The sequence below is a fragment of the Balaenoptera borealis genome, assembly GCF_965194805.1.
Source record: "Balaenoptera borealis genome assembly, chromosome: 15".
NCBI classification, from domain to species: Eukaryota; Metazoa; Chordata; class Mammalia; order Artiodactyla; family Balaenopteridae; genus Balaenoptera; species Balaenoptera borealis.
Window position 1 is genome coordinate 51,435,044 of NC_138871.1, and position 25,898 is coordinate 51,460,941.

The 25,898-nt window shown below is 42.7% G+C and overlaps 1 protein-coding gene across 3 annotated transcripts in view; it reads left to right on the top strand.

Annotated features, from left to right (window-relative positions):
- The window catches only part of LOC309612373 (lutropin-choriogonadotropic hormone receptor), a 61,701-nt gene that overhangs the window by 18,827 nt on the left and 16,976 nt on the right, over window positions 1-25,898 (top strand). For 2 of the 3 annotated variants that reach the window (XM_082358163.1, XM_082358165.1), the window contains exons 3-9: window positions 1,890-1,964; window positions 4,978-5,052; window positions 7,089-7,163; window positions 7,252-7,329; window positions 17,649-17,717; window positions 22,865-22,939; window positions 24,734-24,919. In XM_082358163.1, coding sequence (XP_082214289.1) covers window positions 1,890-1,964; window positions 4,978-5,052; window positions 7,089-7,163; window positions 7,252-7,329; window positions 17,649-17,717; window positions 22,865-22,939; window positions 24,734-24,919 — 633 coding nt within the window. The remainder of the gene's footprint in view (window positions 1-1,889; window positions 1,965-4,977; window positions 5,053-7,088; window positions 7,164-7,251; window positions 7,330-17,648; window positions 17,718-22,864; window positions 22,940-24,733; window positions 24,920-25,898) is intronic. The other variant, XM_082358164.1, reaches the window with a different exon arrangement.

A 25,898-nucleotide genomic window follows, 5' to 3' on the forward strand; every position in this document is an offset into this window, starting at 1 on the left:
GGAAACCCTAGTATTTTTATCTTTAAAGTACAAATAATACCCAGGGACCTTTGAAGAAAAGGTATGATTTTCAAGGGTTATTAAAATGCAGATAATTAACCTTGCTTCAGTGAACTGAATGTCTTTTGATAAATGATGATAAATTACTCAAGTAGAAAAGAAGATAGATTTCAGTCATAAAAACTCTCCCTTTGCTAGAGCAGCTATTCCCTCTTGTCACATTTTTAGATAACACCTACATAGAAGAAAATGTGTTGAAAGTTTACTGTGCCTCAGAAGATTATCTTTGTATCTAAAATATAAGTGTATCACAAAAACACAGTATCTATAGCCATATTGATAAAAGGCATTTATCAAAATTGTAAAGCAGCCTGATAATGCAATGTGATCTCGTATTTGTGTAAAATGTAACTTCAATCCTATATCCCTGTGTCAGCTCCTAGGACACAAGATCCCATACATGGAAAGAGAACTTTCAAAGGAGTCCAGTATTCTAGCATCCTCCTTAATGTTAGTCTGAGTCAAAGGACCTCAGAGGCCATTTAGTTCCCAGAGAGCATCTTAACAATCCTCTGGGCTTTGCAAGCAGATTTGCATCTCTAAAGAAGATGCTGCATCATCAGTCCTAGTTCCTTGGGGAACCTCTGATTGCTCTTTAGGGTATAAGCAAGCAATGAGGATATTAAAAATAATTCATTAAGAATTAGTGCATATTATAGGAAATACACTGCAGGTTACGTAAATGTCAGTTTGCTTGAGGCTAACCCTTACTCTTCTGCTCTCAAGTCTAAATGTTGAGTTTTGATAGCTTCTAATATGTTAAGACCTCCTAGTGAGAAAAGCAGCCACAGTTAAATAAGTGAACCATTAGGTAGGAATAAGATGAATCAGCCTAGGAACTATCCATCACTGTGTTGTTCATAAAAGACCTTAACTGCCTTAGGCTCAGCCTTCCTGTGGGCTAAAGCTCTCATCAAGTCTGAAGCCTTCAGTGAATGTAAACATTAGATTTTGCGACTTCTTTCTCAGCTGGCAGCAAATGGTAGCTTATGCTGGGATTTTAGGGTAACATTGAAATTACCTACATGCTTGGCGGTGGTAAATATATGGCAAAGTTGGTTCCTTTACTTTTGTGTCTTTTTTTAAAAAAAATCAGTTCATTCACTTATCTATTCATTCATTTATACCCTATGTGCCAGGCTACATGAAGCCACCAGCGATTTAGAAGTGAATAGGACATACTCCTTGTCCTCAGTGTGCTAATGAAGTGAAGGAAATGGTCAAATAAACAGACAGTTACAACACAAGAAGGACACTTCGTGTAGGAGTTGACCACTTTGCAATTGCATCAGAACAGGATTTGGGGAAAGGGGTAAAGAGTTAAGAAACAATGAATCCTAACCCAAATTAAAACCTCACTAGAGTGATGGAGTTGAGAACCCAGACATTCTGATCCTGGCCCTGAATCTTCCCATGAGCATTATTTGCCTCTCCTCTCAGAGCTTTAATTCCAAAAGCTGTAAAACAAGGGAATCTGACTGGATTTTCCCAAAGGACGTGTCCACTTCTAACAATCTGTGACTCTGAGTCATAGATAAATAAGAAAAAGAACCTGTCACATCAACAGGGAATACTGAAACTTGCATTTCAACTGCATCTGGGTTGCAGGTGCCAATTAGTGTTCCTAAAGGCAGGGGGTGGGGGGGCAGGGGGGATGGGCGTGTTAGCACTTTATGATGTGAGGACAACTTAAGGCTTCCCTGTTCTTTTTTAAAAGGACACACTGGAGCCCCCAGTTGTTGGGTTGTACACACAGCTTATTATTATGCAGACACAGTCATTTCTTTCATGTTTCTTCTTCTTCTTTTTTTTTTTTCTCTCTCCCCTAGTGAAATCTCTCAGAGTGATTCCCTGGAAAAGATAGAAGCTAATGCCTTTGACAATCTCCTCAATTTGTCTGAAATGTAAGCATCAGCTAACAGATAGTTTATTGCTGTACACTATTACCCTCGCTTGCTGGAGCCCACTCAGTATTTGTATTCAAGCATCCAATGCTAGGAATCCAAGAGGAAAAGACCACAGCAATTACTAGGTCTGTGCAGGCACTAATTTCTCTCACTGCAGTGGCCTGAAGGTTGCCATGGTGACAACTGCTTCTCCCTGGGAGCTCTATAAACTCTGAAACATCACAACACGAAGTTGGAAATTAAAATTGACATTGTGGAGTCCTGCCAAGGAGCTCTTACCTTATGGAAGGGAGGGTATGGAGTTCTTGGGGTGGTGGGAAAATTTGGAAAGGAGCTTCGAGATCATGAATTAGTTCACTGGGGACTGTTTGGGCATATTCGTCTGTTTAGTAAATGGTTCTTGGAAACCTACCATGTAAAAGTGTTTGGCATGTGTATGTTGGATTTGTTGTTATTATTGTGATGTTTTTGAACTGAGTCCTAAAAATAATCCTTTCCAAATTATCATTTTCCTCCAATTTACAAAAAAGAGGGGATGGGAGAAGACTGGCTCTATTCAGTTTTCAGATGATAAACCTGCGGCCCAAAGAGGTTAACTGACTTGCCTGATGTCACACAGCAAGTTAGTGCCAGAGTTGGGACTAGAAATCAGGTCATGTGACTCCTAAACCAGACTTCTTACTACTTCCTTGTTTGGCCCAAACCTGACCTTCTACAAACCGCATCTGCAGAAGAGTTTCAAAAGTTAAGGAAGCGAGAAAGATGTTAGCAACAAACATATTTTGAGCACTTGTGCTTGGCCTTTATTTCCTCTAGGTTGTGTCATTTAATTCTCACAGCTGCCCTGCAAAGTGGGGTAATTATCTCTTTTGTTCATGGGAAGGAATGGGGGCTCAGAATGGTCAGTAACTTGACCAATGTGGCACCTTAGACAATGGCAGGGCTGGAATTCAACCCCAGCCTATCTTCAAAGCTTGTGTATTCTCCACTATACCACAAGACCTCCCTATGAATGGTCCAAATAGCAATTATCTAAAGAGAATAGTTAATTAATAAGTATGTGGGTACACATGTCCAACCAAAGGTCAAATGCTACTGGAATACAGAGGAGGTAAAATATAAATCTCCCCCAGGAAATGATGGTGTAACCAGAGAGGTAAGACTAACTCACCAAACAGTTATGGGGAAATCTGAAATAATGGGTGTTTAAGTGCAAAAGGTATAGTATGGACTTCGCTGTGAAGTAGAATTTCAAGAGGGGAGTGGGGAGGGGGAAGGTCATTTCCATTACAGGTGACAGTCCTATCCCAGACCTGGAAATCTGAAAAACTGCAGTTTTAACAGACTTCCCAAGCAATGTTGAAGCAGAGCAGCTTGAGATAAATAAAGTTGTTCGTGATGCACAGCAACATTTATTAATAGATAAAGTATCAATTTATCAATACAGAAAGAAAAATAAAGTGCTCTAAGGGAAAGTTTATGGACTTTTCCCAAAGAAGGCCCTAAGACTAGAATGTTAGCTCCCCACAAGCCCTCTTTGTCTTGTTCACAGCTGTATCTCCAGCACCTAGAACAATGCCTGGCACGTGTAGGTGCTCAATAAATGTTTGTTGACTGAATGAATGTATGGATGAGGGGTCAGACCCCAAAAGAGTCTTAAGAAATAAAAGTTCTTTCCATCCTACCCACATAATGTCTTATGTGGCCCGTGATTGCTTGACTCAGTTGTTGTAAAAATAATTACAACAAAATGTCACTCACCTCTTAAGAATCAAAGGGACAGAAAGGACGGAAATAGGCACCAATAGTGGGTAACTTTAGAAGGCAGAATGCGCACTAGACTCAGAGTCAGAAAACCCGAGTTCACCTCCAAGTGCTGCAACTTCTCAGCTCTGTGACTAGAGACAAATCATTCAACTTCCTGATTTCATCAACTAGAATAGGCATTGTTAACACTGGTGGAGGCCTTACTGCGATCGAGACACACACATTTACTGCTCGAAAACTACACTATGAGGAAACCAAGCTTTAAGTGATGTATCCAAGGTCGTACAATTAGTAAAACCAGCATGTAAAACCAAGCTGACTCCAGAGTCCGTCCACCTAACCAATATACTAGATTTTCTCTACAGAACAAGAGTAATTATCATTTCCTTAGGTGGTTGCTGCATGGGTTAAAAAAGCCAAAGGCATGTACTACCTTTTATTGAATCCAAAGTAGACAGAACCCAGTAAATGTGGCTGCTTCTCAAAGTCACTGGGGAACTAGGGAGAAGAGCAATAACGCCACTGTGGTATTATGGCTGTACTTTTATATTTTGCAAAGCCCTGCCTTGTACGTTATCTCTACCTATTATGTTACTCACTACCTGCCAACCTGTGAGTTGGGAAGAGCGCTATTATCATTCTAATTTCACAGAAGGGAGCATTAGCTCCGGGAAGTTAGGAGGCTTGGCATCATCACACAACCAATTATCCATAGAATGGACAAAAAAATCCCCCAAACCCAAGCCCCCGGGCTCCGCCCTGGGCTTTTACAAAGACTGAGTGCCCATCTGGATAACTGGTCAGTGTGACTGCCAGCACACTACAAAGAAGACCAGTTTGCCTACAAGGACAAGTAGACAATTGGTTCATTTCTCCTGGGAATGGAATCTCCCATCACTCCCAGTGTGCTGGTTCCATGGTGGGGCACGACCTAGCTGGCCAGGGGCCCTGGATGTTGGTGCTTCCTCAGGGGGTGCAAGGGGGAATGGAACAGACTGCCAGCTATGATGCTTACACCTACCTCAGCAAGAGGTTGAAAGCAGAACTTCCTGGCAATAGCCAACTAGCTCTCACCATTCCGTTTCTATCCCCAGGGTCCCTGGAGCTCCCCTCAAGCACAGGAAAGTCACTTGATTTTGTTGATGCTACTTTCAGCCAGCATCCTCTGGTGACCATGACCTTGTGCATTCCAAACGAAACACATCTATTAAACTGCTGCCTGTTTTTCCATTTCTCTTTACAGACTGATCCAGAACACTAAAAATCTGGTGTACATTGAGCCTGGAGCATTTACAAATCTCCCCCGGTTAAAATACCTGTGAGGAATTTTCCTTTTTAAGCAATTGGGAGGGGAACATGGGCATCTGATGAAAACCTAAACAATTAAAAGGTTGGAGAGAATTTTTAAACCACATACTTAGCATTATCTGCATGTCTGTCTTCAGCCCTCTGATTAAAATTTAATCAGCATTTCTTATCAGCTACCACGCTGGGTGCTTTCAAATACACGTAAGTGGTTCCCAACATTTTCTCCATCCCAAACATCCATGAAGACTATCACCCCTTTGCAATGATTTTCAAAGTGCTGGTGGGCATGGAACAGGGAGGTCAGGACACTTTAAAAGGGTAAATCGGAATCTCTAAGGTGAGGTGGCGAGGTAGAGAGAGCATAGGTCAAAGTGGAAGAGGCAATTCTGATTTGATCCCCATCCCTGGTTGAAAATTATTGATCTCCTTTCTCTCATGTGTTCATTCATTCGTTAAGTGAAAACTTTTAAAGCATTACTTTGAGGTAGGCACTGTGCCATATAAACGAAATCATTATTTTCTATTTCCCATTAAAACTTATTAAGTCCACTAGTTAGAACTATAAGTACCACCGTAGCCCAGCAGATTCATTGCCTTGCCAGCAAAACCGGAATTCCTGAAACTTGATACAAATCTATAAATTAATCACCATGGATCTTCTCATATATCAAGTAATCACTTATTCACACAGAAAAAAATGAACCTTTAACCCTCTAACACAGATGTCCATTCTCTCTTCTTCCTGATGAATTAAATTTCATAAAATCTCTAGAGGATGCAAAGTCCACAACCCCTACCAGCTGAAAAAAAAAAAAAGAGGAGGAGGGGCAGACATCTCTCTAGTGTTCCACAACATCCAAGCAGTCCTGCCCTCAGGGATGGGCACGCGTGTAGCTCCTTCGGCAGCTCTAACGGTGGATGATGATTCCTAACCCAATTAGGAATTCCTAATTCCTAAAGTGTTCTGCTTTTCCAGACCTCCGAGGGGTCTATGGGACACATAAGTATCCGCAGCATCAACTACTTTGGAAAAACATAAGAAAATCCCAGAACCAAATTTGACCACTGCAGCCCCTTGTTATCTAAGAATCGTTGTCTTTATTAAATAGCATTTCACCCCTAAAAAGCAATATTCTCCCAACCCCGGTACACATTGCAGTCCAAGCCCACACTGCCTTCACCAGCCACAGACAGGGCAAGGATTCTGTGTGATCTGGGGCAACGGGTAAGGAAGAGAACCAGAGTGAGCCAAAAGAGAAAGATGGCTACCTTTCATTGTCACCAGAGTGCCGGGCAGTTCATTTCAGTTGTCCAGTGACCATGGCTGGTGAATTTAAAATGGGATTGGGGGAGATCCAGATGCCTGGATTCCTTTCCCATTCTTGTGTAACAAAATATCCTTCAATTTAACCTATCACTGAAGCCTCTCTCCTCTTTGAAGGCTAAATAAAAGGTGGGAGGAAAAGAAGAGGAGTCCTGAGTAGCTCCAATAACCCAAAGAATGTTTAATGATCTCAGTGAGATACAAGGAAGAACTCCCTGAATCGCAAGGTAGCTAAATAAAGGGAGATTTTTAATAATAAGGAAATGGATTTCTCACATGGAGATTAATCCTCCTGAAGTGTTTGAGTTAAAACCTGTTCTAAAGTAGTGAGATGCTTTCTGGAACCATCAAGAGCACGGAGAAAACTAGTTAGCAAAAGGAAATGGAATGAAATACAATACGAAAATGCAATTGATGCAATAGGAAAAAGACAGGCTGGAAATATTTACAGACGTAAATGAAAAAGACTTAAAAGTTTAGTCCCATCCCCTAGATCTCTAAATAGGAGTCATTAGAGTAACTACTCCCACAGTGTTAGGGCCTTTTAAATTCTGATGATCTTCAGCAGCTAGAAGTGTTACTGATAAAGCCAAACTCCATATTTTTAAATTTAATGTAAAAATAGTACTACAAAGTGCCTTTCTACTGTTTTTATCTTTATTCCTTAATAACAATCACTTTTACTCACTCTGCCTACATTCCCACCCTGCCCCAAACCACAGGAGCATCTGTAACACAGGCATCCGAAAGCTTCCAGATGTTACGAAGATCTTCTCCTCTGAATTTAATTTCATTCTGTAAGTACCAGGCTGATTGCTATGCATAACAGTTTCCTATTTGCATCTGAAATTTGGAAAGTAAATATTTCTCATTTCATTCCTCAAGGGAAATTTGTGATAACTTACACATAACCACCGTACCAGGAAATGCTTTTCAAGGGATGAATAATGAATCCATAACACTGTGAGTAAACTCGCAGATTCACGCTCTGCCATACAGCTCCTGCCATTCCCACTTCTAGCTTGAGGTGGGCTCTTTCTCATCTTTTACCATGTTCCTAACTCTCTGGTGACATTCTTTCTGACCTAAAATGCCAAGGGTGAGAGGAGTTGTGTGGGATGGCAGCTAGGTCACATGTTCACATGACAACCAACCAACCCATTAAGTTCAAAATTAATCAAATGGGCCCTGAGGATTTACAGTGACCAAATTTCCAACTGATGAAATTGTTCACTACATCAGTGGACTGCTTTGAAGCTAAGAAGAGACAGCCCGGAGGGGAGTCGCTGCCCTGGTTAAAAGAGAGCACAGGAATTTCAAGTTTCAACTGAGAAGAGTTTGAAAGGATATTCTCCAAGTAGGTAGAGTAGTTGATCAATGGACCCTGCTCTATCTCTCTCTCATTTTTCACCTTCCCCTTAGAACCTGCTCACTTTGCTTCTGAAGGAACACCATCGATGCCCATTCCCTAAATCCTTTAATACTTGAAAATAATGTCTTTTTATCTGGCAGTCACTTATCAGGTTATCAGGCCCACAGGCCTATCCCTTTCACGCTCTTTCCTAAGGCCTTGCTACTAAAAGTATGGTCCATGGACAAGCTTCTACAGCATCTTCTGAGAGCTGGTTAGAAATGCAGACTCTCAGGCCCATCCCAGACCTACTGACACAGAATCTGCATTTTCATAAGATTCCAAGTGATTCACATGCACGTTAAAGTTCAAGGGGCATCATACTAAGATAACCCAACTCATTCTCTTCACTGGACACCTGCCTGACTTCCTTCCCCTGGGATCCCTGCCATCTTTACATGGGGCACCTTCCTTTGCCCCACCATTCAGAAGCAGCATCCTGGGCACCATGTCTCATTTATGTCCAAAGCCCAGCGACAAGTGTTCGACCCGCTCCCCACATCCACTTCCTCTCACTCATTCTGCTTAGGTTACCGTCTGTGGCAGGATCTGTGATGAGGCCATAACTGAGCTTAAATGTCCTTAAAGAAAGAGAGAGCGTGCATTGGGTGACCCTGAGAGGAGGAGGTAGTCGTGAAACAAAAGGAGTGACCATCTCAGAGGACTCTCTTCTATACAGTGGATTCTAGAAATTGGTATCAACGGTACACTGCATTTGAATAGTACTTTTACTTTGTGTAGGTGTAATTCAACACACACAAGTGTCATGTTACAAAGCTGTGGCCAATACAGCATTGACTCAGAGTGTTGCAGTCAAAAGAATACAGAGCAGCAACCAAAAACAGGTTCAAAATAACTCAAATTCTTAACTGGAAACTCTTGAACACCAGAAACGAGACTAGACCCTAGAAAAACTTCTCTACAGTCTTTCTACTCCTCCACTTCCCTCATGTACTGTAGCTCTTCCAGCTGTTTAGAAAGTGTTTCTGACTCACCATTGTATACGGATCTGGAACTACTCATTCATCATGTCCCCTGTCAGAAACAGGGCATTTACAGAGCAAACACTGAGTGGGGAGGTACCTCACGCCTTAGGATTTGGGGTCTTTCCACGTCTTTATTGAGGACACAAAAGACATATAAGATCCATGTCTTTGAGAAGCACATAATCTCAATGGGGGAAAACATGAAAGAAGGAAAGAATAATACAAGCCACTAGACATTCACTGTGAGTGTGTGGTACACAGAAATGAGAAGTATTGGAGAAGTCCTCTTGGTCTGGAGAATCAGAGAGGCTGCAGACTTGAGTTAGACCTTGTAGAATCAGTAACATTTGTATGAGTAAAAGTGATAAAAGCAGCTAATATTTATATAGCACTGACACTGTTTTAAAGTACTTTTTTAAACTCATTTTAGTCTCGCAGCAACCCTATGAGGTAGGAACTATCAGGCCCGCTTTTAGATGAGGAAACCAAGGCACTGAGAATTTAAGTAATTTGGCCAAGGTCAAGCTTTAGACTCAGACAGTCTTGGCTCCAGTCATGGTCTTACCCATTTTGTGATACCATACACCGAGAAAAGGGGAATGAATATTCCAAGTGAACATGAGCAAAAGCATGGCTGTGGGAAGGAGGAAAATGGGATGAGGCATACTTATTGGGAGTAAACATCCTGCTTAAGAAATGGAAAATACATTTAGATAAATGGCAGGGGTGGAGGAGACACTGGATTGCAGAGGGTTTTACATGCAGGGGTAAGGGGCTAAAGGCTTAGAAATAACCCTGAAAAAAGTATTAAGAAGAAACCACTCAGTAGAGTAGACTTTAATTCAAAGATAACAAATATCCAATACTCCCTTTGATTTTCACCTAAATCTAAAAATAAGCAGGAACCAATAGGTACTCCTCCCAGATACATGCACAGCAATGGGGGTGGAGCGGAATAAGAATGAAAGAGCAGAAGATGTGGAAGAAGACCAATAAGAAAATGAATGTTGAGATAACCCATAGGGGTCTATGAGCTCACAAGATGGGGCCACCCCACCGAAGCCAAGGGACAACTAAAGATTTCTTCTCACACATCACATTTCAGCATCGGTACACAAGAGCTGCACAGTGGTTTTATTAGGGGCCATTAACTTACTTTAGTTATAATTTTAAGAAGAACAGTGCCTACCAGCAGCATAACTGCCCCACCTCTGAAGTTAATGAGGATTGCAGCTCCATCTCTCCCAGAGAGCCCGCGGGGGCATTGTGCTTCCACCCCCTCCTCACTCTCGGCCCTTCATCTGGAAGGAAGTGATTAGTCATTTGCTTGGCACTTGTTCTCAGCTGAACAGGCCCTTCTGTAAGTGAAGGATCATGTGGAGTACCCCATTGGAAAAGGGTATTACATTCAAAGAGGAAAGCCTTATTTCCTCAGCTATAAAGTTCAACTCTCTAATTAGAAAATAATGAAAGCAAACCTTCTCTTTTCATTATTAGTAGTATTTGAGATTTTGGTTTTCATGGAACCTTTCCTGTCCTCCCCCCACCCAGATGTTTAGCAACTGTGAGCTCATTTAATGAAAACAAAACACTTCACTTGATGCTGGAGAAGCTCAGTGGGGCTAATGCTAAAGCTATGCATTATGCTTTTATGTCCCTTTATAGCCAATGTGGCTTTCCATTAAATCCCCTCAAGAGGCTACCTTGAAATGTTCCCCCCTGAATGAGCAGGGTTTGGCTGCACCACCTTTCAAATATTCTAGATGACTTATCACACCAGTCTCAAAAAGGAGTCAACCCTGATTCACGTCTGAACTCCACACACAGAAGGAAAGATCACAGCAATTAATTCTCTAAGACCCTTCGGAGAAGGGTGACCTGGCAAAGGATGACAAGACTCCAAGCTACACCTGTGACAAGCCGCAGTGGAGAATTAAGGACAAGTGGAGAACAGTGGACAAGCCGCTATTGGCCAGTGAAGTAGAAAGCCTGGCTTCCAGTCCTGGCTCTGAGTCTAACCAGCCTTAGTCAAGTCACACCACGGCAACATGCCTCTGTCTCTGTCTCTCCAGTGGGATTATTAATACCTCCCTGTGTAAATTCAGTTACATTGTGTCAACTACACCGTACCACCACTTAAAAGCTCATATTCAGCAAGCCAGTTATTTCAGACCATCATGAAAACATCGTGTGTCATCATCTCTTTTTAAACATTTTTTATTTTGAAAATTTTAACTGACAAATGGAATCCATTTGTCTTTCCACTAACAAGTGGAAAGAACTGCACTTTGAGCAGCCCTGTACACCTTACCTAGTTTCACCTACTATTAACAGCTTACCACACCCACTCCATCTCTAGATAGCTAAGTGTATATAACACATTTCCCTCTTGCCAAACCATCCAAAAGAAGTTTATAGACATCATGACACTTCCTACCTAAATTCTTCAGCATGTATCTCCTTAAATAGAAACATTCTACATTACAACACCGTTACACCTAAGAAAATCAACATGGATTTAATGACATCATCCAACCTACAGTCTATATTCAAATGAAAATGTCTTTTATAGATTTTTTTAAAGTCAGAATTCAAAGTTTATACATTGCATTTTTACTGTTATGCCCCTTAGTCCTCCCAACCTTACCTCCCATCCCCCCATCCTGAGAACTGCCCCCCTGCCTTCCTCTGTTCTATATGACACTAATTCCTTTGAGGGCCCAGGACAGTTGTCTGGACTCATCTGACTGCATTGTCCTGATTAGATTCAGGTCAACATTTCTGCAAGAATACTGCAAAGGGGAGGTTATACGTCTCCCACTGCATCAAACCAGGAGGCCCATTGTGTCATGTTGTGCCACTCCTTGGCCACCTGGCTAAGGTGGTGACTGCCAGACCTCTTCATTGTAAGGGCACATTTTTCCCTTTGTCATAAATAAGTAAACCATTGTGGGATACTCTGAGTTCATGTGACTATCCAGTTGGCCAACAACCTTCCACCCAATGGTTTCAGCATCTGTTCATTATTCAGTTATTATATAGAGAGCTACAAAATGATAGTTTTAAACTTATCACTCCTCTACATTTATTAGCCAGCCCTCTTCTGTATAAAAGAGGTTTCCTTCTTTTTCCTTTTCCTCTCTTTCTCTCTTGCTCTCTCTTTTTTTTTAACATCTTTTTTGGCGTATAATTGCTTTACAATGGTGTGTTAGTTTCTGCTTTATAACAAAGTGAATCAGCTATACATATACATATATCCCCGTATCTCTTCCCTCTTGCGTCTCCCTCCCACCCTCCCTATCCCACCCCTCTAGGTGGTCACAAAGCACTGAGCTGATCTCCCTGTGCTATGCGGCTGCTTCCCACTAGCTATCTATTTTATATTTGGTAGTATATATAAGTCCATGCCACTCTCTCACTTCGTCCCAGCTTACCCTTCCCCCTCCCCATGTCCTCAAATCCATTCTCTACGTCTGCGTCTTTATTCCTGTCCTGGCCCTAGGTTCTTCAGAACCTTTTTTTTTTTTTTAGACTCCATATAGATGTGTTAGCATATGGTGTTTGTTTTTCTCTTTCTGACTTACTTCACTCTGTATGACAGACTTGAGGTCCATCCACCTCACTACAAATAACTCAATTTTGTTTCTTTTTATGGCCGAGTAATATTCCATTGTATATATGTGCCACATCTTCTTTATCCATTCATCTGTTGATGGACACTTAGGTTGCTTCCATGTCTTGGCTATTGTAAATAGTGCTGCAATGATCATTGTGGTACGTGACTCTTTTTGAATTATGGTTTTCTCAGGGTATATGCCCAGTAGTGGGATTGCTGGGTTATATGGTAGTTCTATTTTTAGTTTTTTAAGGAACCTCCATACTATTCTCCATAGGGTCTTGCTCTCTTTTTAAGCATCACTATGAAACATGGATTTTTCAAAAATTTTATTCAATATATTATACTGCATTGCTGTCATCATTATTTTAGATACCTGTCACCGTTTTATCGTTGCATGTGGTAAGTTGACATGAACTTGGCTGTGGTGGAGGGAAACATAAAAACTCAGTACTGCTGAAAAGCAAGAGGCATGCTCATATCAGAGAAAGGAATCCCCTGATATAGAGACTGTGAGCCCCACAGAAATGGGGGAATTCTGATGAACATCCAAAAGTAGGGTCATGGCAGCATATAGTAGTGACCAGAGACAGTTATCCATACAATGACTTCCAGGGCATCCACTAAAGAAGTGTCTTCATACATGAGGAATCATTCAGATATAAAAGGACTTCAGCAAAGTACTTCATGTAGAAAGTGGTGATGGATAGGATAGGATCCCTCAGGTGATGGATAGGATAGGATCCCTCTTCTTTAGGATGGTGCTTATATAGTCATTCGATAAAAATTTGCTTATAGATATACTACCAGGGCATATTTTCTAAAATAGTATGCTTTCCCCTTCAGTAACAAATATTCCTAATTCTGCAAGGTCTGACTCAAGTCTCAGCTCCACCATGCAGCCTCTCTGACTTCTCCAACCCAAGAGGACTTCTCCAAGACTTCTCATTTCTGTGTACCACACATGCTCACAAGGAATGTCTACTGGCTTGTATTATTCTTTCATTACTTCATGTTTTCACCCATTGAGATTATGAGCCTCTCAAAGACATGGATCTTATATGTCTTCTGTAAAGACATGGGAAGACCCCAGATCCTAAGGCGTGAGGTACCTCCCCATTCAATGGGGTCACTTTTTGAGACCCCAAGGATCTGTAAACCTAAATTAGGCTTTCTTCTTTGAAATCATCCAAAAACTAGGTGGCTACATGATCAAGTGGGAACTATGGCAGAATGTCTAAGACTGCTAATATAACCCCAGAAACGCTTTTAAAGCCCCAGGAATATTTGGAGTTTGCTATAAGGCAGTATTCAGAATTAGAGTGTCATCTGTGATTAAGTTCTAAAGCCCGAATCTTATTTTGAATAAAAAGGTGCCATTCTCTCTGTTTGAGTCAAAATTTCTGACATTTGAATAGAGAATGTAGACAATGCTTTAAAGTAAGGTACAGCTATTGTAATAGAGGAGAGAGAAAAATTCATTTCTATGCCTGTGACAGCATCCTCAAAGCAAAGGAAGCCCTCCTCATTTAATTCTGACACCACGATGTTTTAGAAAAAAGCTATCTGAAGTGACTCTCCAGATGTTTTAAAGGGCATTTAAAGCATTGTGCAGCCCTGACAGCATGAGGTTTCCCACTCACATCTGTAATTTCTCCAAAGTAAGGAAGCCACTCTTTTAATCAAAACAAGGCAGCACATTCTATTGTCTGCAAATGTTAAGAACAGAGCCAAAGAGCAGTAGCTGAAAAGGAAATGGTGAGCCATTTTCTTTGGAAAGTTGGAAGAAGCAGAACCCAGGCTATAAAAAAAAATTTTTTTTAAGACATAAAAAATGTCCAAATACAAAAATGTCAATGGTGCCAACATAGACCAAAGGTGGTTGAGGGCCCCCATTGAATGAGTACATTCGGGGCAGCCCAGGCCACTGAATTGACCTGCTCTACCCAGGAGAAGAAAGGCCCCTACCTCAATAGAGGAGAATGACAGTTCAATTAAACAGGTCACTGCATTTCATGACATGCTGTCCAGAGCATGGAAAGGGAGATCTTTCTCTCTGTTCTGGCCAGAGAGCTGGAAGCCACTGTTAAGTATAAGAAGAAGAAGAATCATAGGAGCAACACATTAAGCATTTACTTTGTTCCAGAACCTATTTCTAAGTACTCAGTGTATGTTTACTGTTTTAATCCTTACAACAGCCTTTTGAGGTCAAGACTATTATTATCATCTTTGTTTTCAGATTACCAAATTGAGACACAGATAAGTTAAGTAAATTGCCCAAAGTAACTCAGTTCATAGGCAGTAGAGCCGGGATCCAAGCCCAGGCAGTTGGGTTCAGGGCTTGCAGACTTAACTGCGAGGCTGCACTTAGAGCAATGGCATTGTAAGCCCGACCAAAAAAGCCAAGTATAAAATCCTAATATGTATCAAAAGCAGGATCAGGGTATCACACACCAGTGATGAGGAATGGGCATCCAGACAAGTGCTGGCAGCTCTGCTTTGCTAAAAGCACGGTAGGGGCTACTTTTTCTACACATGTAGTTCCACCACTAAGAAGGTAGAGCAAGCAGTAAGGGGACCAGACTCTGGACTCAATTCTGTCCAGCAGACCATCTGATGTGCACTATGGAAATAATGAGAGCTGCACCATCCTATGCTATACCCTAGGGCAAGGTCCCAAAGTGGCATGCCCAAAGCTCACTGGGAGAGCTTGTTATAAAAGTGCATTTTCCTGGATACCACGGCCAGGTTCTGATTCCGTAGGTCTGCAGTGCACGTGGTCAGTAGGTCTGCATCTGCATTTGTGGCCAGCAGCTCCAGACGATTCCTATTCAGTGGATGGAGGAGAATGATTTGACAAACACTGGCCTAGACTCTAAGAAATACAGTTTCAAAGAAGTCCAGAGAAAAGACAGGTATGATTTCTTCATCTAAAAGAGATTACTGTAAAGGAATTCAATCCCCAAAATGACAAGAGACTGCCAAAGAACAATATTCTAAGTGTAAAATAAAAAGAGAATTCTAGTGGGATTGTGTGAAAGTTGTGTGTAATTCCACAAGACAACAGAGATAAACCAAATACCAATCCCCTCGGATTCTACAATATAAATGCGGACGGAAAACTATTGAAAAACGGCATCCAATAATCCATTACAGAATATAGTTAAGAGCTCATGTGTGAAGCTGTAAACTCAGAAGAATTCCAGAAGAAAGCCCACGAGAGCAGGGGAAGCCAGACAAGGCTCTTCCTCCTGTGGAAGGGCAAGGCCACCGCTCCACCCAGCCTGTTGACTGAACTCGTGTTAGGTAGCAAGCATTATGAGAGATCTGGGGGTTTAACAAAACGAATTAAATATGCTCCCCTGCTCTCTTTGAACTCAGTTATTTTATAATCTCTGTATTTTCTGAATTTCAGTGTTCAAGTGTCAAGCTTCAACACTGAGTCCCAACTATACTTATTTATATGCTGGTTTGTCTCAGGTGTGTTGATGGAAAGAGACCCCCCCCCCAAACACAAACACACACTATATACATACATATTACACACATCCACACTACACACATACACATACAATGAAATTAAATCCCACGCTTGTTTTATTTAACAAAGGCTAGAGAAACCTCGTGGACGGCAGCCACCTGGAGGAGTAGGTGGAGACTGTGTCTAAACTGTTTCTCACGTCACCCGCAACCTGCCCCTGACATGGGCGTGCAGCTGCCAGCAACCCGGTAAAGGGAAGCTAGCACTGGGCCACATGCGGCGGCTTAATTTTATATCATACCACAGCCCTTTCTCACTTGAGTCTCATAGCATTGTTCATAAAGAACTTACACAAATATTTCTATTTGAGACTGTGGCTTTCAAACTTGCTTGGCCATGATTTACAGTGAGAAATTCATCTTATATATAACCATTTGTTCATCCAATTCATTTAACATATATTTACTGTAATCCTCCCAGGCGCCAGGCACTGTTCTACATGCAGCGGATTCTGCAATGAACAGAACAGTTTGAATCCTTGCTCTCATAAAGGTTACATTCTACTGGGGAGGCAGACAATAATATAATCACGCGTCAGATGCTAATAAAGCAAATCAGAGAAGGGAGACAGAGAATGCTGGAATGCTGGGGGCGCAGTTTAAATAGGGTGGCCAGGAAAGCCCACACCGAGAACATGACCTCAAACATAGCTCTACAGGAGGAGGAAGAGGGGCCGTGTGGCTATCTCAGGGAAGAAGAGTCAAATCACCCAGCAAAACTGATGTGCTGGATGTAGCCCCAGTCACAGTGTGTTCTGGTCTCATTTCCACCTATTGTGAACTTTAGACAAGTCACTTTCTTCTCTGAGCTTCTTTCCTTCTGTGTCAAATGAAGGGTTGCTGCTTGCTCCTCTCCAAGCTCTTTTCTGCCTCTAACGTTTCCCAGCATCTGTGTTCTAAGGAGTCTCCTATGTCTTGTTCTGGGCAGACTTATACGTATATATGTATACTTATACGTATATATGTATACATATACTCACATGTACATAACATTCAAAAATGGTGGAACAAAACTTCAGAAAGAGTACTACCCCGATTACATGCAACATACTCTAACATTTTCCATTTCCATTTTCCATCTGTTCTATTTCATTTTTTTTAAGGCTGATTGTACCCAACTAAATTGATTTCACTATCCACTAATGGGTCTTAAAAACTGTTTACAGACATTGAAATCTTGGTTGTGGAACAAAATGTGGCATCAGCAAAACCACAGACTCATCCAAGAAAAAGAAACACTCACTCAGTACTGGAACCTTCTTCTGCCCTCAGCTTTCAGCGACCCAGAAAGCCCATATGCCCAGACAGGCCTGTAGAACCAGAGACAAGACTTGAGTGTTAGACAGCTGTAGCCTCACATTCCAGTTCTGCCGCTGTTTTCTCTGACCTTAAGCAAGCTACACAGCAACATGAAGGCTTAGGTTTCTGACCAGAGCAATGGAAGTGACGATGAGGATTAAATCATAAATATGTAGAATGGTTGATCAATATCTGGCACTTAATAAACACGTAACAAATTAGTGGTGGTGCTGGTGGTAGAGGTGGAAGCCAACTAGAGCAAGAAAACAGTCTTATCTCAGCAGGCCCCGAGGATCTAAAATGTTAGAGAAACAGAGCTAGATATTGTAAATGCCAGTAATTATCTTAGTAATACATGTCACAGAAGGAAGAATGTGTGATTCCCAACTGTGTTTCTTTTGCTCCTAAAACCTCTCTCCTCCCTCCTTAGAAAACTATATGGAAATGGATTTGAAGAAATACAAAGTCATGCATTCAATGGGACAACGCTGATTTCCCTGTAAGTATGTGCTTATTTCCCCAGCTCATGAATAAAAATGAAATATTACTCTGGCTACCAGATCACATTCAATCTTCAGCAACTAACTCAGGACAAAAATAAACTTTCAAGTGGCTGGTCCTCAGTGTGGCACGCATGTTACTAGGCAACTGGCTGGCTGGAAACCGCAGAGCACCCTGATGTCGAAGATAGATGCAGCCTGGATACATTGAAGTTGACAGTTTGCTGAAATATTCAACACCCTACTTTAGGCTCCTCCATCTCACAGCCTCCCTCTCTAGTCCCCTCGCTCGGGTCGATGGTGTGTTAGAGGCAGCGTGATTTCAGTGAAGAAATTCTTCCTCCCGGCCCCACTGCAGAGAAATCGGATAATGCCATTTACCAGCCTAATCAGCCACAACAGGCCCACACGGAAGCCCATCTCCCTACCGCTGCAGGCTGGCGGGGGGACGTGAGGGGGCGTAAGGAGCTCATGTTCCACGAGGTGAGGGAGCCCTGCGTTTTCACCACATCCTACCCCAGTCCCCAGTGTTAATAACCTTCAACTTTAGAGAAGCATCCCTACTGCTTCCTTCACTGTTCTCAACCTGTCTTTCTTTCTATGGCTCCTTTTCTAAAAAAGGGGCTCATTCACAAAGCTCGCAGGGCCAGGATGGAGGCTGCTTGAACCATGACAGGTACCGGGTAAGGTGACAATCACCATACACTTGTGTACAGTAAAACCTAATAGCACATGAAAGGCTCAACTAAAGCCAAAGTTAAGGAAAACAAACAAATGAAAAGGCTTTTAATAATAAATAAGCCATATGTATAAACCATGGTCTACACCAGTGCTTCTCAAACTTTAACACACGTAAGACTCAGATGGAGACTGCTAAAACACAGGTTCCTGAGCCCCACCCCCAGACATTTTAATTCAGTGGGTCTAGGGTAGGGCCCGAGAACTTGAAATTTTAACAAACTCCCAGGAGATGCTGATGCTGCCGGTCTGAAGTTAAGCAGCATAAGTCTATACAATATACTATTTATTTTAACTACAAATATTAACCAAAGACCCTATTATATGGATACCATGTTATACAGCTTGGTGGAGAAGAGAATGGCTCTAACAGTCACTAACTGGGACTCAAACTCCAATCCCATTATTTACCACCTTGACCTTGAGCAAGTTACTCAACCAATCTAAACCATAGTGTTTCCATCCATAAAATGGAGCTGCTAATAGGCTTGTTTTGAGGATACCGCCACCAAAATGAAAAGGTCTGTTTTGCATCCTCAGTACTTAGCACAGTGCCTGGCACAGAGTACGTGCTCATTTATTAATTATTTGTTACATTATATAGTTAATTATGAATGAATGATAATTAAATAAGATTGTATTTTTATGCAGGTAGCACAGGTCTGGCACATACTAAGTGCTCAAGGAATGGTAGCTTTTTAAACAGTTGTCCTTCCTACCATGGAGTGGATTTTCCCTCATTTTCTTGTTGACTTGAATTCAACGCAGGGTGCACTCTGGCCAATCGAATCTGTTTCTGCCAAATTAAAATCAGAGGCTTATCCTCTCCTGGCACAGTACTCTCAGATGCCTCATTCTGTTATTCACTCAACAAGCGTTTGCCAAGCATCAGCTGTGTTTGAAGGAACATGCTATATTTTGAGGGGAAATGAAGATGAAGAAGCCCTGGTGTTTGCCCTGCAGGAGCTTACAGCCTAGGAAGAAACATCTCCAAATGGTATATAAACTGTACACTAAGTAGTTACTAAAACAGAAGGCAAAATATGGTGCCTGGCCTGAGAGAGGTAAAGTCCTCTGGGATTTCAAAGGCAGAAGAGAAGGAAATTAGAGAAAGCCTCATGAGAGACGTAGATTTTGAGCTGAGCCTAACTTGGACAGGCAAAGATGGAAGGAAAATGCACTCCGGTCAGAGAACAAGAACAGCCCAGAGGAGGATGTATGGGACGTGCTCAAAGACCAGAAAACAGTACCTTTTAGAAAGTCCTAGATGTGGGTTAGAGACAAAGCAGGAAGGGCCTTACGTGCTAGAGTAAACAATTTGGACTCTCTTCTGTAGAAAATAAGCTGTTGAAAGTCCTGGGATAGGAAATGTGAGAGGGGCGCTTAAAGAAGGTTGGCTCATGGGTTAGCAGGGAGGACAGAGGGCTGGAAGGGGCAGGCCAGGGCTAGGGACACAGAAGTCAGAATTACCTGAAGAGAGAGGATGGGTGAAGTTCTTTATGGCTGAGGTCACCTGCACAAGGAGGAAAAATAAGAGGACTGAATATAAAATTGGGGGGAAACGAGAGATAAGGAAAAGAAGCCAGAGCAAAAGCAGAGGTGAGAGGCTAATCAGCAGAGTACATCTTTGGGAGGTCAGGGAAAGCAGAGCGTAAGGTGGGAGGTCCTTGGTCAGCAGTGTCTCAAACGCTTTAGAGACGCCAGAATGGGCATGGACTTAGAAAAGTCCTGACGTCCCATTAGTACGTATTCCCCATACCTCACTGTCGCCAGAAAGAGGAAGCCAAGAACACAAATCAGTTTGCCAAGAACACAAGTCAATTCCATTCATTTATTCATTCAACACACACTTATTAAGCATCACCAATATATTAGGCACCATGTTAAGTGCTGTGTCTACAATGGTACCGTGGAAACAGTCCCTGCCCTAATGAAGTTTCTGTACTAGCAGAAGAGACAGGAAAAAGGCAAGTAAATAAATGAAATTATTGCAGGTAGTGATACATACTGTGAAGGGAATAACCTATCCCTGAGATCTGAGAGAGTACCGGGGGCAGACTGACTCTAGGTTAGGTGCTCAGCGACAGCCTCACCAAGGGTATGATATTTAGGCTGAGCCTAAAGGATGACGAGGAGTCCGCACTGGCAATCATCAGAGGCAGCGCATTACAGAAAGAGGGAGCAGCATGTGCAAAGGTCCTGAGTTGGGCAAGAAAAGAAGTTGATAAACTCCAAGAATTGAGAGGAGGCCAGTGTGACTTAAGGGTCATCGGCAAAGGGAACATTGGATGAGATTAACCTGGAGATGGAGCAAGTCATCAGGACCGAGGGGCCATGAGAAGGAGTCTGAATTCTCTTCTAAGAGCGAGCAGACCCATCGAAGGGTTGAGCAGGGCAGAGGGAGTAGTTTTCAAAACCGTCAAGCAAAATTTTCAAATGATGGGCGTGTCCGGCCCCATTTCTGACACCTTCCTCATATAAAGGCCTGTCCAAAGTTGTTCAGAACAATGACACCATAGCCCTACAAAGTTCTCAAATACGTTACGTACTAAGACAGACAGGGTGGAGAGGAGCAGCTTCAGAAGGTTACCCTCAGACACCTCCAGGGGTCCGAGAGCCCATCCCTACCATTCCCAGAGCACCCCCATTAGGGAAGCCTTGGCTGGAGTTTGGGAGTTCTCCCACTGCACTTCAAAAGGTCATCCTTCCTATCCTTCTCATACCCAGAAGGCCATGCTACTTGGGAGAGCTCCCAAAAGCGACCTCCAGGAAACTGTGGTAGATGAATTTTGGATTTATTTTTGACCAAGTTACATAATACAGAGTTATCATTATACAAAAAGATCCGAGTTTTAATAAAACATGAGAAATGCTGTCCTGAAATTTGAACAATTAATTTGACCTGGCTGACACGAGGATTATTTGCTCACAAAGCCCGGTTTCAATGATTTATGACCATAACTGAACATAATTAAAACAAATCAAATCAGGAAGAAGAGCCATGGAGGCTTGGGAAGGAATTTTTCTTTTGATTTAGATTTTAAACAGCAAATTGACTCTGACAACCTCACCTCTTTGAAAGCGGAAATACACCCAGGGGATGGGACGATGTGAGACTGATGGGTGCATTGTGATGAAAGGGCCGAGGCTTTCCGAGGAAAACGCTTAGTAGAAGCATGTGGAAGACAGCCACCGAGGGAGTGAGATGCAGGGGCTTTTACAGTTTTTAAATGGCAGGGGTGATGTGGAGACTTGCAGAAAGACGATGAAGAAGACGTAAAGCTATGAGATGAACCAGGTAATTACTGAGGATCCTGCGAGGGAGGGGGCAGTGGGTGTTGGTGTATTTGTTTTGCCACTGTAACAGTGGTGCAGAAGAATCATGTCCTATGCTCAAAATCATCACGCCAGCAATGGATGTACACTGTGCCCACTGTCCAGGGTTTTCCAGAATGTTCTTTGAGACGCCACCCCTTCTCTTGTAGGAAGAAAGCAATCAAAAGTAAGCTGACAAGTCTGAGCCCAGGGACTCCTCTCCCGGCTTCCTTGTCCGCGCAGAGAGGGGCCTGTCCTTGGAGACACCAGCGTCAGGGCCCAGACGGGAGCTGCTCAGCGGGGCTAGGCTGAGCTGGTCCTGAGCAGTTCACCCTGAGCTGTCTTGAGCTTAGGGAACAGAAGCCCTCCGGTAGTTACTCCCACTGCAGCTTTTGGCTTCCTGAAGAGCAGTGGCCTTCAACCCATTTGTTTCTACGATACACACACCTGGCAATGATCAGGCACAGGGCACAGACCCGTGGGGCACCCGGGGTAGGGGGCATTTCCTATACAGGCTGTCCTTCCTCCCCTTTCTAACCCACTGAGAAATGCACAGCTGAAAGAAAAAGAGTCCAATTAACGTGATGAAAGGGTGTAGCTTTGAATGGACCCTGCTTTTCTTTTAAGTAAAGAATTTGCAAACTTCAGTATTATTACTATGAACAAACACTGAGCCCTCCAAGGTCATGACGGCCTGATGCAGAGTGGGCTGCACTTCCCTTCAGCCTTGAACACTGGAGCAGCATTTTCTTCCCTGCCCAGCTGCCTGGTGGTAAATGTGCACAGCTCCAGGACAGAAGTAGGGAATACTTTAAGTTGTAGGACAAAGGGTTCCACTGAGTGAGGGGAAGATCGCAGAGGAAAGGCGGAGCCAAGCACACCAGCGATTTCACAGTTTCTCCGAGGACAAGAACGTCTTTTTCTCATTTTACCTACAGCCCCGCCTTGTCCCCTCGACCCCTGAGCGCCATGCCCACAGGCTGCTCTCACCGCGCATGCGCACAGCTATGACTGTTCACACATGAGCTGCAAACTCCACTCCAAGAATTGAGAGGAGGCCAATGTGACTTAAGGACACTGTCCTTCCCCACAGGGAGCTAAAGGAAAACGCGCACCTGGAGAAGATACACAATGGCGCCTTCCGGGGGGCCACAGGGCCTAGCATCTTGTGAGTACAGCGCTGCTGCCCTCCCTCCCCACCCGCTGCAGCCCAGCAGGCCTGCTCAGGGCGTCCAGCCACATGGTCCCCAGGCTGCTTTGTGGGGAAGTCTCTGCAGTCTCTGCACGTGCAAGGGTTACTGTAACAAAGCACCACCTCCTCGTGCTTCCTGCCCACTGTTTTTTCTGCTATCTCTCAGCTTCTGCCATCCTACCCTAGGGGTCCCTGTCTGTTATGTCTCATATTCAAAGTACACCAGACTCAGAATCTTACATATTGCTTGAATACTCTCCAGTCTAGCACACACTATAGGCAGAGTTCTTACAGCAAACTGGTCACCTACTTGGGCATTGAATAGCTAAGGAGAGTTGCCTTTGGTCAGGCACAAGAATGAGTGAGTATGATCATAAGACACCCTGCATGACAGTTTTTGCTTGAAAACCTGCTTGGTCTGCCTGCTTAGAAATGACTATGAGCCCGGCAGGCATCTACGCTGACTTTTCCGGAACAGTGGGACCAGACCTAGGTCTCTTACTCTCCAAATAACTATTCTCATTATACCCTTAGGGTTTAAGTGATATCTAGAAGTGGTCCTTCCTTCCACACCCCCAAAATATTTCCCCCATGAGTCTCTCACTGAAACTGAAAATCAATCAACAGAGATTCACTCCTTTGTAATGAGACCTTGTCATTTCTAGAATCTTAATTTAAAATATTTTACCCCCACCAAAAAAAAAAAAAAAAATCACCAGGCCGGCAAAGAATCATGTGGTCAATCCCTAATACATCTAAGATAATAACTCTGGAAAGCAGAATGAGAACACTGGTTACCTAAATCAATAAGGACACAAAAGCAATGAGTCTGCAGCCCCCAAGGCAAATTCTGCCACCTTGACTATTCCACCAAGAGCCTACACTAGTCATCATGCCATGTTGTCAAGTTCATCTGTCCATCAATCCCCTACTGAGCCCCTCCCACGAGATGGGCACTAAGTACTGGGTCAGTTTGCTGCAGGGGGCTATGCTCCTGGAAAACTTTCATGGGGTATCTGCAGCAGCCACTTAGAAGATGGGCAGAATTTTTAAATTCCCACTGACTCTTCCTCCTCACATTTAATTTGTTTGCAGTTTTCTTGGGCATTGCCTCAAGTCTAGAAAAGCTGAGGCATTCAGGACCTTGTGTGAAAAACCTGAGCTTTCCACACAGTTTTGCTTGCATGGCCCAATGTTTGCTTGCTTTGGACTGATGAATCCAGCTTGCCTTTAGTGAAGTCAGAGGGTGGCTAATGCCACACAGCGGCTCTGAATAGCGTAACTAGCCTGTGCTTCACGAAAACCTACCCTGCAGAGCTTGATCAATCAAAGACCGAGGCATCTGAAGCCCTAAATATTTCCCCCTGGAGTAGAGCACAGAAGCTGATGTCACTGCATGTGCCTGCTCTCTCTTAAAGCAAGTAGTTATTTCACTTCTGCTAAGTGGAGAGGGGTAGAGGGAGGGAGAGAGAGGGAGAAAGGAAGCAGCAGAGGGAAGAGAGAGAATGCTAATGAATGTATGACAGGTACAAGGAGTTATACTCAGCCTTGAAAAGAATAATGGGGTACATATCAGAAAAAAGACCACGTAGCTTTTTTGAATTCAGATCTTAATGAAACTAACTGAAATGGAGAATTAGGGAGAAAGCAAGATGGAGAAAAGATTCCTCAGAACCTAGAAGGATACTATTGTTGAGAGGAAGTTTCATTCTATGAATCACACATGTTAAGTAAATAAATAAATAAACCTTTCTCCCTTTTACTTTTCAGGGATATTTCTTCCACTAAACTGCAGGCCCTGCCTAGCTATGGGCTGGAGTCCATTCAGACACTAATTGCCACATCATCCTATTCTCTGAAAAAACTGCCATCAAGAGAAAAATTTACCAATCTCCTGGATGCCACACTGACTTACCCCAGCCACTGCTGTGCTTTTAGAAACTTGCCAACAAAAGAGTGAGTAAAAAACAAAAGGTAAAGCCTGCCAGGCTGTGGCAGAAACTCAGATTTGAAAATAGTCAACTGGTCGATGGCTCCCTGCCCCTTCACTCCCTGCCTTCTAGACCAGCTCCATAGTCATGGGGTCACTTTCAGATAGACCAGAAGAAAATGAACTGTCTTATTTCCTCCTGAAAACTGACTCCAAATAGTCGATTCACCCTGCAGCTAGAAGACCTTCACAGCTTATTCTTAGCTAATTCAAAACTATAGCCTTAAATCAGACTATAACTGCAGTTGCAAAATGGAGTACAAAACTGGTATCTCAAAGATCAACTAGCCCTAATCCTTATCAGAGAGCATCATTTCTAAAGAAGTGGGGGAAGTAGGCTCAGTAGGGTGAATTTTACCTAATGTCTTAATCTTTAGTTAAAGAAAAGAAAACAAAACACTACAGAAGGTTTCCAGTGTTTGGTTTGTTTTTTTTTCCCAAGCTATTTCTCTCCCAACATAAGACTATCTTCTATTACAGAACAGATTCCTAGCCCCCTAAGGATTAGCTTAGTGTGGGAACAGAAAAGGCACAAGCTCCTGGCTGGTTTGCGATCAGTGGGGGACATCTTACTGATTCAACTAATTCACTTCAATCCAGAATGGAATGGCAGGGTATGAAGTATTTCATTCTTTCCTGAAAGCACTGTTCTCCAGACTTTTTTTCTTTCTCACTGAAATGCATACTAAGAAATACTTTTTTTACATTGCAACCCAGTAAACACGACACATGTAACTGAAATAAAACAAAGCACTACTTAACTGTTTTACATGTGATAACACTGATATTCTCTTGTCTATTTTATTTCATGTTTTTTGCTTTTAATGCTAGTCTTGATTCACTTATTGTTTTCATGACCCACTAGTGGGTCACAACTCACTCACAGTTGGAAAAATGTCACCCTAAAAGGATATTATACAGCCTAAGCAGATATTCTCTATCAAT